Source organism: Aotus nancymaae, unplaced genomic scaffold, assembly GCF_030222135.1.
Source record: "Aotus nancymaae isolate 86718 unplaced genomic scaffold, 86718_ANA_hifiasm-v0.15.2.pri h1tg000062l, whole genome shotgun sequence".
NCBI classification, from domain to species: Eukaryota; Metazoa; Chordata; class Mammalia; order Primates; family Aotidae; genus Aotus; species Aotus nancymaae.
This window is the reverse complement of record NW_026988476.1, coordinates 5,929,032-5,942,659: the sequence shown is the minus strand read 5'-3', so window position 1 is coordinate 5,942,659 and position 13,628 is coordinate 5,929,032. Positions and strand designations below refer to the sequence as shown.

Sequence of the window (13,628 nt, the reverse complement as noted above, 5' to 3'; positions counted from 1 at the left end):
TCTGTAGATGTCAGGTAGGTCTGGTTGTCATATTATTGTTCAAGTCTTCTGTTTCCTTATTGATGCTTTCTAGTTTTGTCCTTTATTGAAAGTGGGTTATTAAAATCTTCAACTGCTATTGAGGAAATGTCTGTTTCTGCCTTCAGTTCTGTCTTTGTTTTGCATCATATATTTTGGGGCTCTGTTTTGGGGTGCATATATGTTTGTAATTTTTATATTTTCCTTTCAGATTGACCTTGTATCATTATGAAATATCTCTATCCCTAATATTTTTTGTTTTAAAGTCTTATATTAGTATAGCCCCTCTAGCTCTTTTGGTTTCTATTTTATGGTACTTTTTTTCCATTCCTTTGACTTCAACTTTATCTGTGTCTTTGAATCAAAAAATGTGTTGTTGGTTGTTGTTTGCTTAGTCATTTGTTTATTTTCTAGCAACTTGGCCTCCCCACAGTACTTAGTCTCTGATCTCCCTGCTTAGATTTTTTTAATAATGTTTTTCTTTTATTCTGGCTAATGAGGGGTCTTCCCTGGGTTATCACCTACTTATCAGTCAAAGCTTGTGCTTAGTCTCCCTTACCAGTTTGATTTTTATCATTTACTATTAGGTATGTGTGGCTTAGAGGCTGCTGTCACAGTTTATAGTATTTATGTTTTTGTTTTTGTTTTTTGTCCCATATTCTGTCCCACTCTTGATTACTCCAAAGAGGGTATAGCCTTGGGTATGCACACAGTCTGCCAGACTGCAAGGAATGACTGGATGTTATTTTTAAGTTTTAGCTTCCCAGGAGTCGACCCTGAGCTCAGGTTATTCAGTGCCAGTGAGGATTTACCTTGTTTTGATAAATCTCTGTGACTTTGTGAATGCTTTCATGTCTGTCCATCCTACATCTTACTCTAATTGTTCCTTATTGGGTGCAGCCTAGTGCATGTGCACAGGGTTTTTGACCTCCAAAATTGACTGTGATCCTCAAAGGGTCCTTCTTGGATGTCTCGTTTCTGATTATTAAAGTTCTGGCTGTTTTGCTTGTGTCATAGGGCTGCCAGCTTCTCTTAATTGTTTTCCTCCAAACTCTGTTGCAAATGTCAGCCGTTTCTGGCAGAAATGCTAGAATTCTTTGTCCTTATAACCTGCTTTGTCCTTATAACCTTATAATCACCCTGGGCAAAACCTGTCTCTCACTACACCTGACCTGGGGTCATGGACCAGCTTTTCCAGGAATGACAGTCACTCTACAAGTCAGTACTTGGGAAGAGTTGGCAGTCCCTGGTCTTCTCAGCTCACTCTTCCTGGCAGAATCTCAACCCTATGAGCAAGCTGGAATGGGGAAGATTAAGACCCTCAACATTTTGCTCCTGGAGCTTCTGCCCTAAGAGAGGGAGGGAGAGGAGACCTGGTTCCTTCAGCCACAGCTATCTAAAATAGATCTTCTGTAACATGGGGCTGGAGAAGGATGAGAAACGCCTCTAGTAACCTCTCTTCCATGGTGAAATCATAGCCCCAGACTGGAAGCTGGAGGGAGAGGGAACCTCTGTCTGCTAGGCCTGAGTAGAATGCCCAGGGCAAAACTTCTGCAGCATGGAGCTGCAGAAAACTTCTCAGCATGGAGCTGAGGAAGTAGGGCAAGGAAACAAGTTGTAATTCATATATCAAAAGCTCTGTGTTGTTACTGAGATTTAGTATGTTTTCTGGAATGAATATTTCCCTGTTTGCTCCGTGACTTTAGGACAATATACAGGGACTTTAGGCCGGGCGCGGTGGCTCAAGCCTGTAATCCCAGCACTTTGGGAGGCCGAGGCAGGTGGATCACGAGGTCAAGAGATCGAGACCATCCTGGTCAACATGGTGAAACCCCGTCTCTATTAAAAATACAAAAAATCAGCTGGGCATGGTGGCGCGTGCCTGTAATCCCAGCTACTCAGGAGGCTGAGGCAGGAGAATTGCCTGAACCTAGGAGGCGGAGGTTGCGGTGAGCCGAGATCGCGCCATTGCACTCCAGCCTGGGTAACAAGAGCGAAACTCCGTCTCAAAAAAAAAAAAATATATATATATATATATATACAGGGACTTTAAGTGATGTTTTAAATTTTTTCACAGATAAGCTGTGTTTTGCTTGGGAGAAAGGCTATATAGATCCTTACTCTGCAGGTTTGGAAGTCTCCCCAACCCCAAATCATATTTTACTGTTTACACTATAATATACTAATGATACATCTGGCACACTGAAAGTTTGCCTGGTGCTTATCACCTAAAGTAAAATATCCCATTATTCAAAGCAGCTAAGACATATTTCTTGCTGATATTGAACCCCACCATCATGATTTGGTAACTTACCCCAGCTGTGTGGGAAAATCTGGTTGTCAGACTAAATTTTTTAAAGAACTTTAATTCTTATTTACTTCTTGTTGTTGCAGTTTTTTTTTTAATTCCTACATGGTATGGTAGTGAAAACTTTACTAACGGTCTTAAAGTTTTTCAACCCAAACTTTGTTAAGTCAACCTAGAGTAAACGTAGCATGACTTAGTTAGCCTGGAAAGCCAAGTTTCAAAATCAAACTTCAAACAAGAAATTTGCTTTTATGAGCACTTTTAAATTTAGAGATAACTCAAAATAAAATGTCTAAGAACTTAGATATTACTCCATACAGTTTTATATTTGTATGCAAACTGCATGACTATGCTTTCATCAACTATGGATCACATATATGACAGTAGTCCCATAAGATTATACTACCTTATTTTTGCTGTGCCCTGTCTGTTTAGGTATATGTAGATACACAAATACTTAACAATATGTTACAATTGCCTACAGTATTTGTACGGTAACATGTTGTACAGATTTGTAGCTTAGCAACAATAGCCTATACCTGATAGCCAAGGTGTGTAGTAGGCTGTACCATCTAGGTTTGTGTGAGTACACTCTATGATGTTCACACAATAAGAGAATGGCCTAAAGACACATTTCTCAGAATGTATCCCTGTTGTTAAAGCAACATATGACTATGTATGTTTCTTCTTTTATATTGCAAGTACTTTGAAGGATCCCTTCTAAAATGAAGGGACTTCATTTTAGAACTAAGTAGGAGTACACTCATCTCTGTACTCCTACTTAGTTCCAAAATGCAGTCTCTTCAACCATGGGATTCGACTATATTGCACAACAGACAACTCTTAAGATGCTTTCTGTCTTCACACCTGTGTGTCCTTCCTGATGCTCTTTCTCTTCATTTGTCAAATCTTTCTTACCTTCTTATAACTTAATATTATCTTCTCCTTTAAGTTTCTGTTTCTACAGTCAGAAGTGATCATGCCTGTCTTTTATTCCAATTCCAATTTTTTTGTAATTTTTTACTTACATTGCATTTATGTCTCCTTCGGTAGACTGTAAGATCTAATTCTTTCTCATCTTTTTATTTCTATATACTTTATACATAGAACTTAATTGTTGGATGAATAAGTAGATAAAATAGTGATTAAATTAATGGTGTAATCTTTTGTTTTTTAGCCGAGAGACACACAAGATTGCAGTATTTTATGTTGCTGAAGGACAAGAAGACAAACACTCCATTCTCACCAACACAGGAGGAAGTCAAGCGTATGAAGATTTTGTAGCTGGTCTTGGTTGGGAGGTATTATTTTTAAATTATGAAATATTTTACTTTTATTTGGAAGCATAAGGTTATTTTTTTTTTCCTAGCTTATTTTAGAAGTATTATTTTGGAGATACAACTTAACAACTAGTTTGTTATTGTTTCTGCCTTATATTTTGTCTGCACATACAGCAGTGGCTGGGACTTTGAAAGGTGTTGACTATTTTATGAGACAGTATATTGTGAAAGAGTACTAAACTCATAGGTTTGTAAGATCTGGATTTTCCTTACATCTGTGACTTCATTAGGTCCTAGGTCTTCAAACTAGGACCTAATGGCTACAGAAAGGCTTTCCAGGAATATGTGAGTGTACTTAGTTTTGAGTTTCCAGATCCTCAACTTTACTAAAACTAATGCCAGAAAACCCTTCTATAGTCTCCTGTTTCTCATTTTCTGTCCTTTACTTTTTAAAAGAAAGGCATACTACTTACCCACCTCAAGTCCTACATTGTCCCAGAGGGCTTTAGCTCCAACAAAATAGACAGTTCTAGTGGACATACTTTTAGGAGAAAGTCCCTGCCAGCAAAGCAAGAAATATTGAAAGTTGTTATACTTTATGTCATCCTAGAAATCAACCCATGTTAAGGTTCCTGTACCAAATCTGTCTATATTAGAATTATAACTCAGAAGGTAGATATTTCTCATAAGGATTTGTATAAATATGTTTATTTGAATTGAAAAATGAAATATTAGACTTGTTCAAACAGAAAGCAAATCTGATGTGACTGATTGGCTTATGATTGAGTTAATACCAAATATTTTACATATATTGAAGCAGCCAAACCTGTAGCTCTAAGATTTTGATGAAAATATATTTAAAGCACATATATTTATTATATAGTACACTGGAAATTGTATCCTTGGCTACCATTTAAACTTCTGATGAAAATGTTTTTATTGTTTTCCATTTAATATATATAGTTTCCCAAAATTGCTATAGAGTGTATATAAGCAAAATTATTAAAGACCACTGCACTAGACTATAAGCTTCTAGAGGGCAGGCACTTTCATCTCGGTGATTTTTTTTTTTAATTCCCAGTGCCTTTCACAGTGTATGATATGTAAGCCTTTAGTGTTTTGTATATGTTTTTATGGCTAATCTATTTTTTAATGATTTTTTTCTTTGGAATACTTAGTTTATGTATAAATATGTAGTTTAATTTCAAAGTATATGAGTTTTTTTCTAGATACCATTCTTGATACCTAATTCTATCCCATTGTGATCACAGAATATACTTTGTAAGATTTCAGTAGTTTGAAATATAGCATATCCCAGTGTAGGTAGCCTATTCCCTTGAACTTGCATATTCTGTAGTTATTGAGTGTAATGAACTAGGTATGTCATTTAGGTCAAGGTGGTTGTTGGTAGTAGTTACATCAGTATGTTTTTACTTTATTTCTTTTAAAAAAATTTATTGCTACATAATAATTATACATATTTATGTGGAACATAATTTTGATAAGTGCATACAATTATGTATTGATCAGGGTATTTAGGATACCTATTGCTTCAAACATTTATCATTTGTTTGTGTTGAGAAAATTTTAAATCTCCTCTTCTACCTATTTTGAAATAAACAGTACGTTGTTGTTAACTATAGTCATGCTACTGTACTATTGAACAAAGGACTTATTCCTTCTATCTCACTATATGTTTTGTATCATTAGCCAACCTCTTTTCATCTGCATCCCCCAGCTACCACCTTTACCAGCCTCTGGTAACCATCATTCTACTTTTTACCTCCAAGAGATCAACTTTTTTGGCTCCCACATATGAGTGAGAACATGTAATGTCTTTCTGTGTCTGGTTCATTTGTCGTAACATAATGACCTCCAATTCCATCCATGCTGCTGCAAATGATAAGATTCCATTATTTTTTGTGGCTGAATAGTATTGCATTGTGTATACATACCATATTGTCTATATTCATTCATCTGTTGATGAATATTTAGGTCGTTTTCATATCTTGGTTGTTGTGAATAAAGCTGCAACAAATATGGTAGTGGAGATATCCCTTTGATATACTGATTTCCCTTCCTTTGAATAAATATCCAGTAGTGGGATTAATGGATTATATTAACCTGCTATTTTACCTTAAGTGAGTTAGTTACTTAAGCTCTGTATGCCTCTTTGCTTTTTTTCCAAAGGTAATATACTTTTTTACCGAACAGAGATGATGTGAAGTTCAACTGAGTTTATGTATGTGAAAATGCTTTGAAAAATATAAAAAGCATTCTAAATATGTTTTCCGTTAAAAAGTAAAATACCATAAAGTATTAATAAAAGTAAGGGAGACTTGAAAAAGAACAAGTTGGGAAGATTCATACTTCTTAATTTCAAAACTTACTACAGAGGAATGCTAGTCAAGGTAGTGTGGATAGATCCTGGAGCAAAACTTAGGGAGAAAAAAAGATAGTGTGGGACTGCTGGCACAAGGATAGACATATAGATCAATGGAATAGAATTGAGAGTCCAGAAATAAATCCCACATCTGTGGTCAACCGTTTTTGACAAGAGTGCCACAACCATCCAATGGAGAAAGAATAGTCTTTTCAACAAATGGTGCTGAGACAATGAGTCATATGCAAAGAATAATTTTAATATGCAAAAATTAACTCCAAATGAGTCGCAGTTCTAAATGTAAGACCTAAAATTTTAAAATTTTAGAAGAAAATGCCAGAGTAGGTCCTCATGATCTTGGATTTTGCAAAGGATTTTTAGATAAGACACAAAGCATGAGCAACAAAGACAAAACCAGATAATCATACTTTATCAAAATTAAAATTTTGGTGCTTCAAGGTGAAGTCTGATAAGAGACTAGTATCTAGAATATACAAACAAGTTTTACAAATCAGTGATTAGAAGACACCCAATTAAAAAATGGTCAAAGGACCTAAATAGATATTTCTCCAGAAAAGATATATAAATGACTAATAAGCACATGAAAAGATGCTCAACATCCTTTGCTATCAGGGAAATGCAAAGCAAAACCATAGTAGATATCACTTTATATCCATTAGGATAACTACAATCAAAAAGTCAGATAATAACAACTGTAGGCTAGGATGAGGAGCAATCTGAACCCTCATACACTGCTAGTAGGTAGGTAAAATGTGCAACCACTGTGCAGCCATTCTTGAAATGATGTATATCCACACTACCTGTGGAAAACATTCTGGCAGTTCATCAAACAGTTAAATGTAGACAGTTCTACATTTGACCACATGACCAAACAGTTCTACCCCAAAGTATATACCCAAGAGAAATGAAAGCATATGTCTATGCAAAAGCCTAGACATGAATGTTTATGGTAGCATTATTTACTCTAGCAAAATGGTAGAAACAACCCAGATGTCCATCAATGGTAGAAATAACCCAGATGTCCACACTAAACTGTGGTATATTCAATAAAAGGAAATATTATTCAGTCATAAAAAGGAACAAAGTGATATGTGCTATAGCATGAATGTACCTTGAAAACATTGTGCTAAACGAAAGAAACCAGTCATCAAGACCACCTATTAATGGTCTAGTTATATGTAATATTGACAATAGGTATACTTGTAGAGACAGAAAGTAGGTTAATGATTGCTTAGGGCTGGTTAGGGGCATGAGGGAGGAGGGGGGGTGACAACTAAAAGGTACGGGGTTTATTTGGAAAGTGATGAAAATGTTCTATAATTGACTATAGTGATTATTGCACTTATCTGTGAGTATACTGAAATCCATTAAATTGTACGGAGGGGATTTCCACTTCTGGGAAGATGAAATATATACACTTTCTATATCTTTCATGCTGAGTACAATAAGCATAAGAGATTACAGATAAAACAAGCATAAGATGACTCTGAAAGATGGAGAGAAGACAGAATAACTAGGGACTTTAGGACTGAAAAATGACATAGTGGTCCATTTTCTGGGTTTTCTTTTTTGCCTCATGTATCCCAGACTTGGAGCTGAAGAAGGCAACAACCTAGAAACACCAATGAGTGCAGACAAAAAGCGCCAACCAAAGCCTGCTCTTTCTAGCCAAAGGACCAGGAAAGGAGCAACCTAAAAAGGCAGAAAAACATTTAGATAATAACTGCTCTACTCCAGCCAAACACCACAGAAAATAACTTGACCCCATCCCCACCCTGACAGCAAAGGTCAGGTAAGGAGCCTAGACTTCCATCTTCATGAGGCTATAATGAATCCCAACACTACACTGGGATAATATCAAATAGTGCCAGACAAAGCCAAGTAGAAATCCAAGACTTTAATGTCCTCCAGTTAGTAATGAGTCTCCCATTCACACCCAAGTACCAGTGGAGACTACATGGGAAACATAGAATTCCATGACCACCCAACATTACTGAGGTACTTACTCTCCTCTGGAGTCATTTTAGAGGAGGCCTCGTGGAGAATTAGGACTTTTACCATCACCCAGCAGTAGTAAGGTCACTCTTACCAGTGTGTCAGTGAACATCACATAGGAAGCCAGAACTCCTACCTCTACATAGCACTAATGAGGATCTTCCCCGCTTTCCAGGTATCAACAGAGGTTGAGTAGAGAACATGTAATTCTGCCTCCACCCAGCAGAAACAAGTCAGCCCTTTCACCCGATTCTCTGTTCTTTTCCCTGATAGAGCAGAGTCTTCAAACAACCAGCTAAAACAGAAATTTTAAAAAAGATCTAGAGTCTCATGAAAATGTGTACATTTCAGTAAAAAATTATACATCATGCCCAGAACTGGGAAGATCTCAAACTGAATTTTAAAAAACCAGATGCTCACACCAAGATGACAAGTATTTAAAGCTACCTTGATAGAAATGCTTCAGTAGGCAATTGGTAACACAATTCAAACGAATGAAAAATAGTCTCAGCAAAGAAATAGAAAATGTGAAGAACAAACAAATGAAAGTTTTAGAGTGAAAAATGTAGTAACTGAAATAAAAAGACTGTAGTTGCACCCAACAACCTAGGAGAGTGGGAATGGGGGTACAGAAGAATGAATCCATAAACTGGAAGATAAAACTGTAGAAACAGGCTGAACAGCAGAGAAAATAAACTTAGGCTGGGCATGGTGGCTCACACCTGTAACCCTAGCACTTTGCAAGTCTGAGGCAGGAGATTGCTTGAGCCAGGAGTTTTGAGACCAGCCTGGGCAACATAGTGAGATCCCATCTCTACAAAAAATACAAAAATTAGCTGGAGACTTCACTCCTCAACAATTAAGAGAAAAATGAGACAAAATGAACAAGTACATGGAGGAATTCAACAACAGCACCTACCAACAAGATCTAATCTACATGTGTTAAATACTCCACCCAACAATGGCAGAATATACATTGGCAGAATATACATTATATATATAATGTATATATGTTCTCACAGAACACATACCATATACCATGTAGATCATATCCTGGGCCATAGAACATGCCTCAACAAATTTAAAAACGTTGAAATCATAAGAGTATGTCCTTGAACCACAATGGAATCAAACTTGAAATCATTAACAAAAAGATAACAGGAAAATTTCCAAACACTTGAAAAGATTACATCCTGTAGGATGTAACAATTCATATAACATTCTTGAAATGATAGTTATGGAAGTGAAGAACAGATGAGTGAGTGCCAGGGGTTAAGGAAGGGATAGAGTAGGAGGGAAGTGGGTATGGCTCACATAATAGGGTAACATGGGGGATCCTTGCATTGTTGAAAATGCTCTGTCTCTTAACCAATGTCAGGATACCAATGTCAGTATCCTGGTCATGATAGAGTTTTGTGCTGGGGGACTCTGGGTAAAGTGTACATGGGATTTCTTTTTAATTTTTTCATTTCTTCAAGTGACTCTCCAGTTGTTTAAACAATAGAGATCAGCAAGTGTTCAGTGTTTACAGCGAAAAAACACTGAACTGAGACTTTCTCCTTTACATTATCAGAGAATTGACTTGAAAATAAGTAACTTTCTGAACTAAAAACAAAAAAAAAAAGTCTACCTGGAGATACCATTTATCACCTATCAGATTAGCAAAGGTCATAAAGTATGATAATATACTATATTTGACAGGATATGAGGGAAACAGGCATTCTCATACATTGTTGGTGGCATCTGTAGAGTGTGTTTTGAAATTAGAAGTCCACATGCCCTTTGACTTGAAGTTTCACTTTTAACTATTTGTCCATAGCTCTACTTTCACAAATGGAACATGATATGAGTTCAGTGTTATTTGCTGCAGCATTGACTGTAATAGCAAAAGCCTGAAAACAACCTAAATATCCTTCAGTTAGGGGACTAAATTATTGTACATCAGTAAAATGAACTTCTGTGGAGCCATGGAACCAAAAATGAGGAATCTCTTTACTCATTATTTAAAAATAAGGAGTATTTTTCAAGGTATATTAATTACAAAAAGCAAGAAACAATGTTTTATATGCATGTACTGTGTGTATATACACGCAAACATGCATGGATGTGTACACACAAACATATAAGAATTTATGCAGATAATATTTTTCTAAGGATGCTTAAATTACTTTCTGAGAAGGTAACAGTAGTTGCAGGTGAGAGATATGGAAGGAAGAATTTTGGTATGCTTTTTTATACTTTAAAATTTATAATTATGTAAATATATTACTGAATTAATAAATTTTAAACTGGAAGAGATTAAGATAATCTTATAGTAATGGCATAAAAATATTAACAATCATATGTGTATGTAGCCATTATTAATACCATTATGCCATTCAGTAATGGCATGAAAATCTAACAATCATATATGTATTCAGCCAGTTATACTGATATTTGAGATGTGTTCAGTTCACATGGTGCAGGGACTTTTTTTTATAATTCTCCATTTTACCTGTTCAGTTTTTTTTGTTGTATAGCATATATATAAATGGTTTTCTCTAAGTAGGGAAATACAGGTGATTTTCAATTTTTTTTCTTCTCCTATGTTTTCCTAATTTTTAACAATGAACACAAATTCTTGGCTTCTGTACATCACACAGGTTCACGGAATATCATCCAGTGCAACAACTCCAATATTAATGTATATTATATTTATAATCAGAAAATTAAAAAAATTTTAAATCTTTGTACAGATTACTTTGTTGTTTTTAAATGTAATTAAAGTGTAGTTGAGTTCTGCATTTGTAATTTTTGTTGTGGACTGTGATAAGTACTAACAAATCAGGAAGCCAATTTTACAAGTAAACACAACACACCAGATTAATCATTTTGTCAAACTGATATTACTATTTTAACTTTTCCCCAAACCATTTCCATACTTGATGTTTTTCTTTCTGACCTTGGTCTGCTATGACAGCCTTTATAATTTACCATTAACATCTAGTATGCTAACAAAAGATGCATAGTGCACAGAAGTTGATATCTTTCCTAGTTAACGCCTACTTTTTTTTTTTTTTGGAGACAGAGTCTTGCTCTGTCAACCAGGCTGGAGTGCAATGGTACAATCTCGGCTCATTGCAACCTCCGCCTCCCAGGTTCAAGCAATTCTCCTACCTCAGCCTTCCATGTAGCTGGGATTACAGGTGTCTGCCACTGCGCCTGGCTAATTTTTGTATTTTTTTAATAGAGATGGGGGGTTCGCCATCTTGGCCAGGCTGGTGTCAAACTCCTGACTTCATGATCCACCTGCCTCAGCCTCCCAAAGTGCTGGAATTACGGGCATGAGCCACTATGCCCAGCCATTAACTCTTACTAATTAGAGATCCTCAAATCTTAAAAAATACCAGTACAGGCCAGGTGCGGTGGCTCACGCCTGTAATCTCAGCATTTTAGGAGGCCAAGGCGGGCAGATCAACTGAGGTTGGGAGTTAGAGACCATCCTGACCAACATGGAGAAATCTCATTTCTACTAAAAATATAAAGTTAGCTGGGCATCGTGGCACATGCCTGTCATCCCAACTACTTGGGAGGCAGAGGTTGCAGTGAGCCAAGATCACACCATTGCACTCCAGCCTGGGCAACAAGAGCGAAACTCCGTCTCAAAAAAAAAAGTGAAAAAAACCAGTACAAATCCATTCTAACAATTCTAGATTAAGTTGGTTGATAACATGCAAAAGACTTCATTACTAATTTTTTTCTTAAGCAAGAAGTTTGAGTCTTTCTCAATAGTATGTTTAAGTTTTGTTTAATTAATTTATGTGGTTCTTCATTGCTTCTAGGTAAATCTTACAAACCATTGTGGTTTTATGGGAGGACTACAAAAAAACAAAAGCACTGGATTGACCACTCCATATTTTGCTACCTCTACAGTAGAAGTAATATTTCATGTATCAACAAGAATGCCTTCTGATTCTGATGATTCTTTGACCAAAAAAGTAAGTGCTGAGAAGTGCTTTCAAGTTAAAATGCTCATAATTGAGGCAATTAATACATAAAATACATAAGTAAGAAGTTGAATTGATCAAGCACTGTTTCTGGGTATCGTACACCACTCCACCCAATGCTGTCTTGAAAATGGGGTGGTTGTACAGCAAACTATGTTTTTCTTAAGGAATAAGATATGGTTAAAGGTTGCAGTCTTTTTTTAAAATAAATTTTATTGTGGATATTTAGGGTTTACAACATGATGTGGGATACATATAGATAATTAAATGGTTACTATGGTGAATGAAATTAACATATCTATCATCTCACACAGTTACTTTTTTTGTGTTTGAAAAGAGCAGCTAAAAATCTGCTTATTTAACAGCCAGCATCTCCTTGATCCCTAAGCTACACATAGATACCAGAAGGAAAGAAAACTACAGATTAATTTCTCTGATAAACAGTGATGCAAAAATCCTCAATAAAATATTAGCAAACTGAACCAATCCAACAACATATCAAAAACATTATATATCAAGATCAAGTGGGATTAATTCTCTAGACTTTTTCATCTTACATATCTGTTACTTTGTATCCTTGATCTCTGTGTCCCCATTTCCTACCCTACTCCACCCCTGGTAACCACTATCTTATTCTCTATCTCTGTATATTTTCTCCTTTATTCTTTTTAAATTCCACATATAAGTGATATCTTATAATATTTTTCTTCCTGTGTCTGGCTTATTTAACTTAGGACACATAATGTCCTCCAGGGCCATTCATGTGTAGCAAGTGGCAGAATCTCCTTTTTAACATTGAATAATATTTCGTTGTATGTGTATATACCACATTTTATCAATTCGTCCATTGATGGACAGTTTTGGTTATCTTCGTTATTGCGAATAATACTGAAATGAAATAGGAATGCAGATATCCTGAGGAGGTGGTCATTTCAGCTCTTTTGAGTATATACCTGGAAAAAGGATTCCTGGGTCAAATGATAGTTCTACTTTTAATTTCTTTAAGAACCTTATTACTTTTTCATAATTGCTGTATCAAGCTACATTCCTACCAACAGTGTATTAGTGTTCGCCTTTCTCCACATCCTTACTAATGTTAGTTGTGTCTTGCCTTTTTGGCAATAGCATTCTAATGAGTATAAAGTGATATCTCATAGTATACTATGAGATATCACTTTATAATTTGTAATATCACACTAATTTGAATATCTGTGATGATTAATGTGATTGCTGAGTACCTTTTCATATACCAGTTCACCATTTTTATGTCTTTGAATAAATGTCTGTTTAGGTCCTTAGCCCAGGTTTTAATCAGGTTATTCATTTTTCTGCTATTGACTTATAAGACCCTTATAAATTTTAGATATCAATCCCTTAATAGATAGGGGGTTTGCAAATATGTTTTCCCTCTATAGGGTGCCTTTTCATTTTATTGACGATTACCTTTGTTCTGCAGAAGCTTTTTAGTTTTATGTAGTACCATTTATTTATTTTTGCATTTGTAACCTGAGATTTTGGTGTGATGTCCAGAAAAATCATTGCCAAGGCCAGTGTCGAGGAGCTTTTCTTCTATGTCCTTCTGGGTTTCGTCTCTTATATTTTGGTCTTTTCTCCATGTAAGTTGATTTTTGTGTGTG

General features: G+C 35.8%; 1 protein-coding gene across 8 annotated transcripts in view; it reads left to right on the top strand.

Annotated features, from left to right (window-relative positions):
* RALGAPA1 (Ral GTPase activating protein catalytic subunit alpha 1) overlaps window positions 1-13,628 on the top strand; it is a 297,306-nt gene that overhangs the window by 229,489 nt on the left and 54,189 nt on the right. For all 8 annotated transcript variants that reach the window (XM_012469045.3, XM_012469051.3, XM_021674917.2 and 5 more), the window contains 2 exons: window positions 3,504-3,627; window positions 11,827-11,982. In XM_012469045.3, the coding sequence (XP_012324468.2) occupies window positions 3,504-3,627; window positions 11,827-11,982 (280 nt within the window). The remainder of the gene's footprint in view (window positions 1-3,503; window positions 3,628-11,826; window positions 11,983-13,628) is intronic.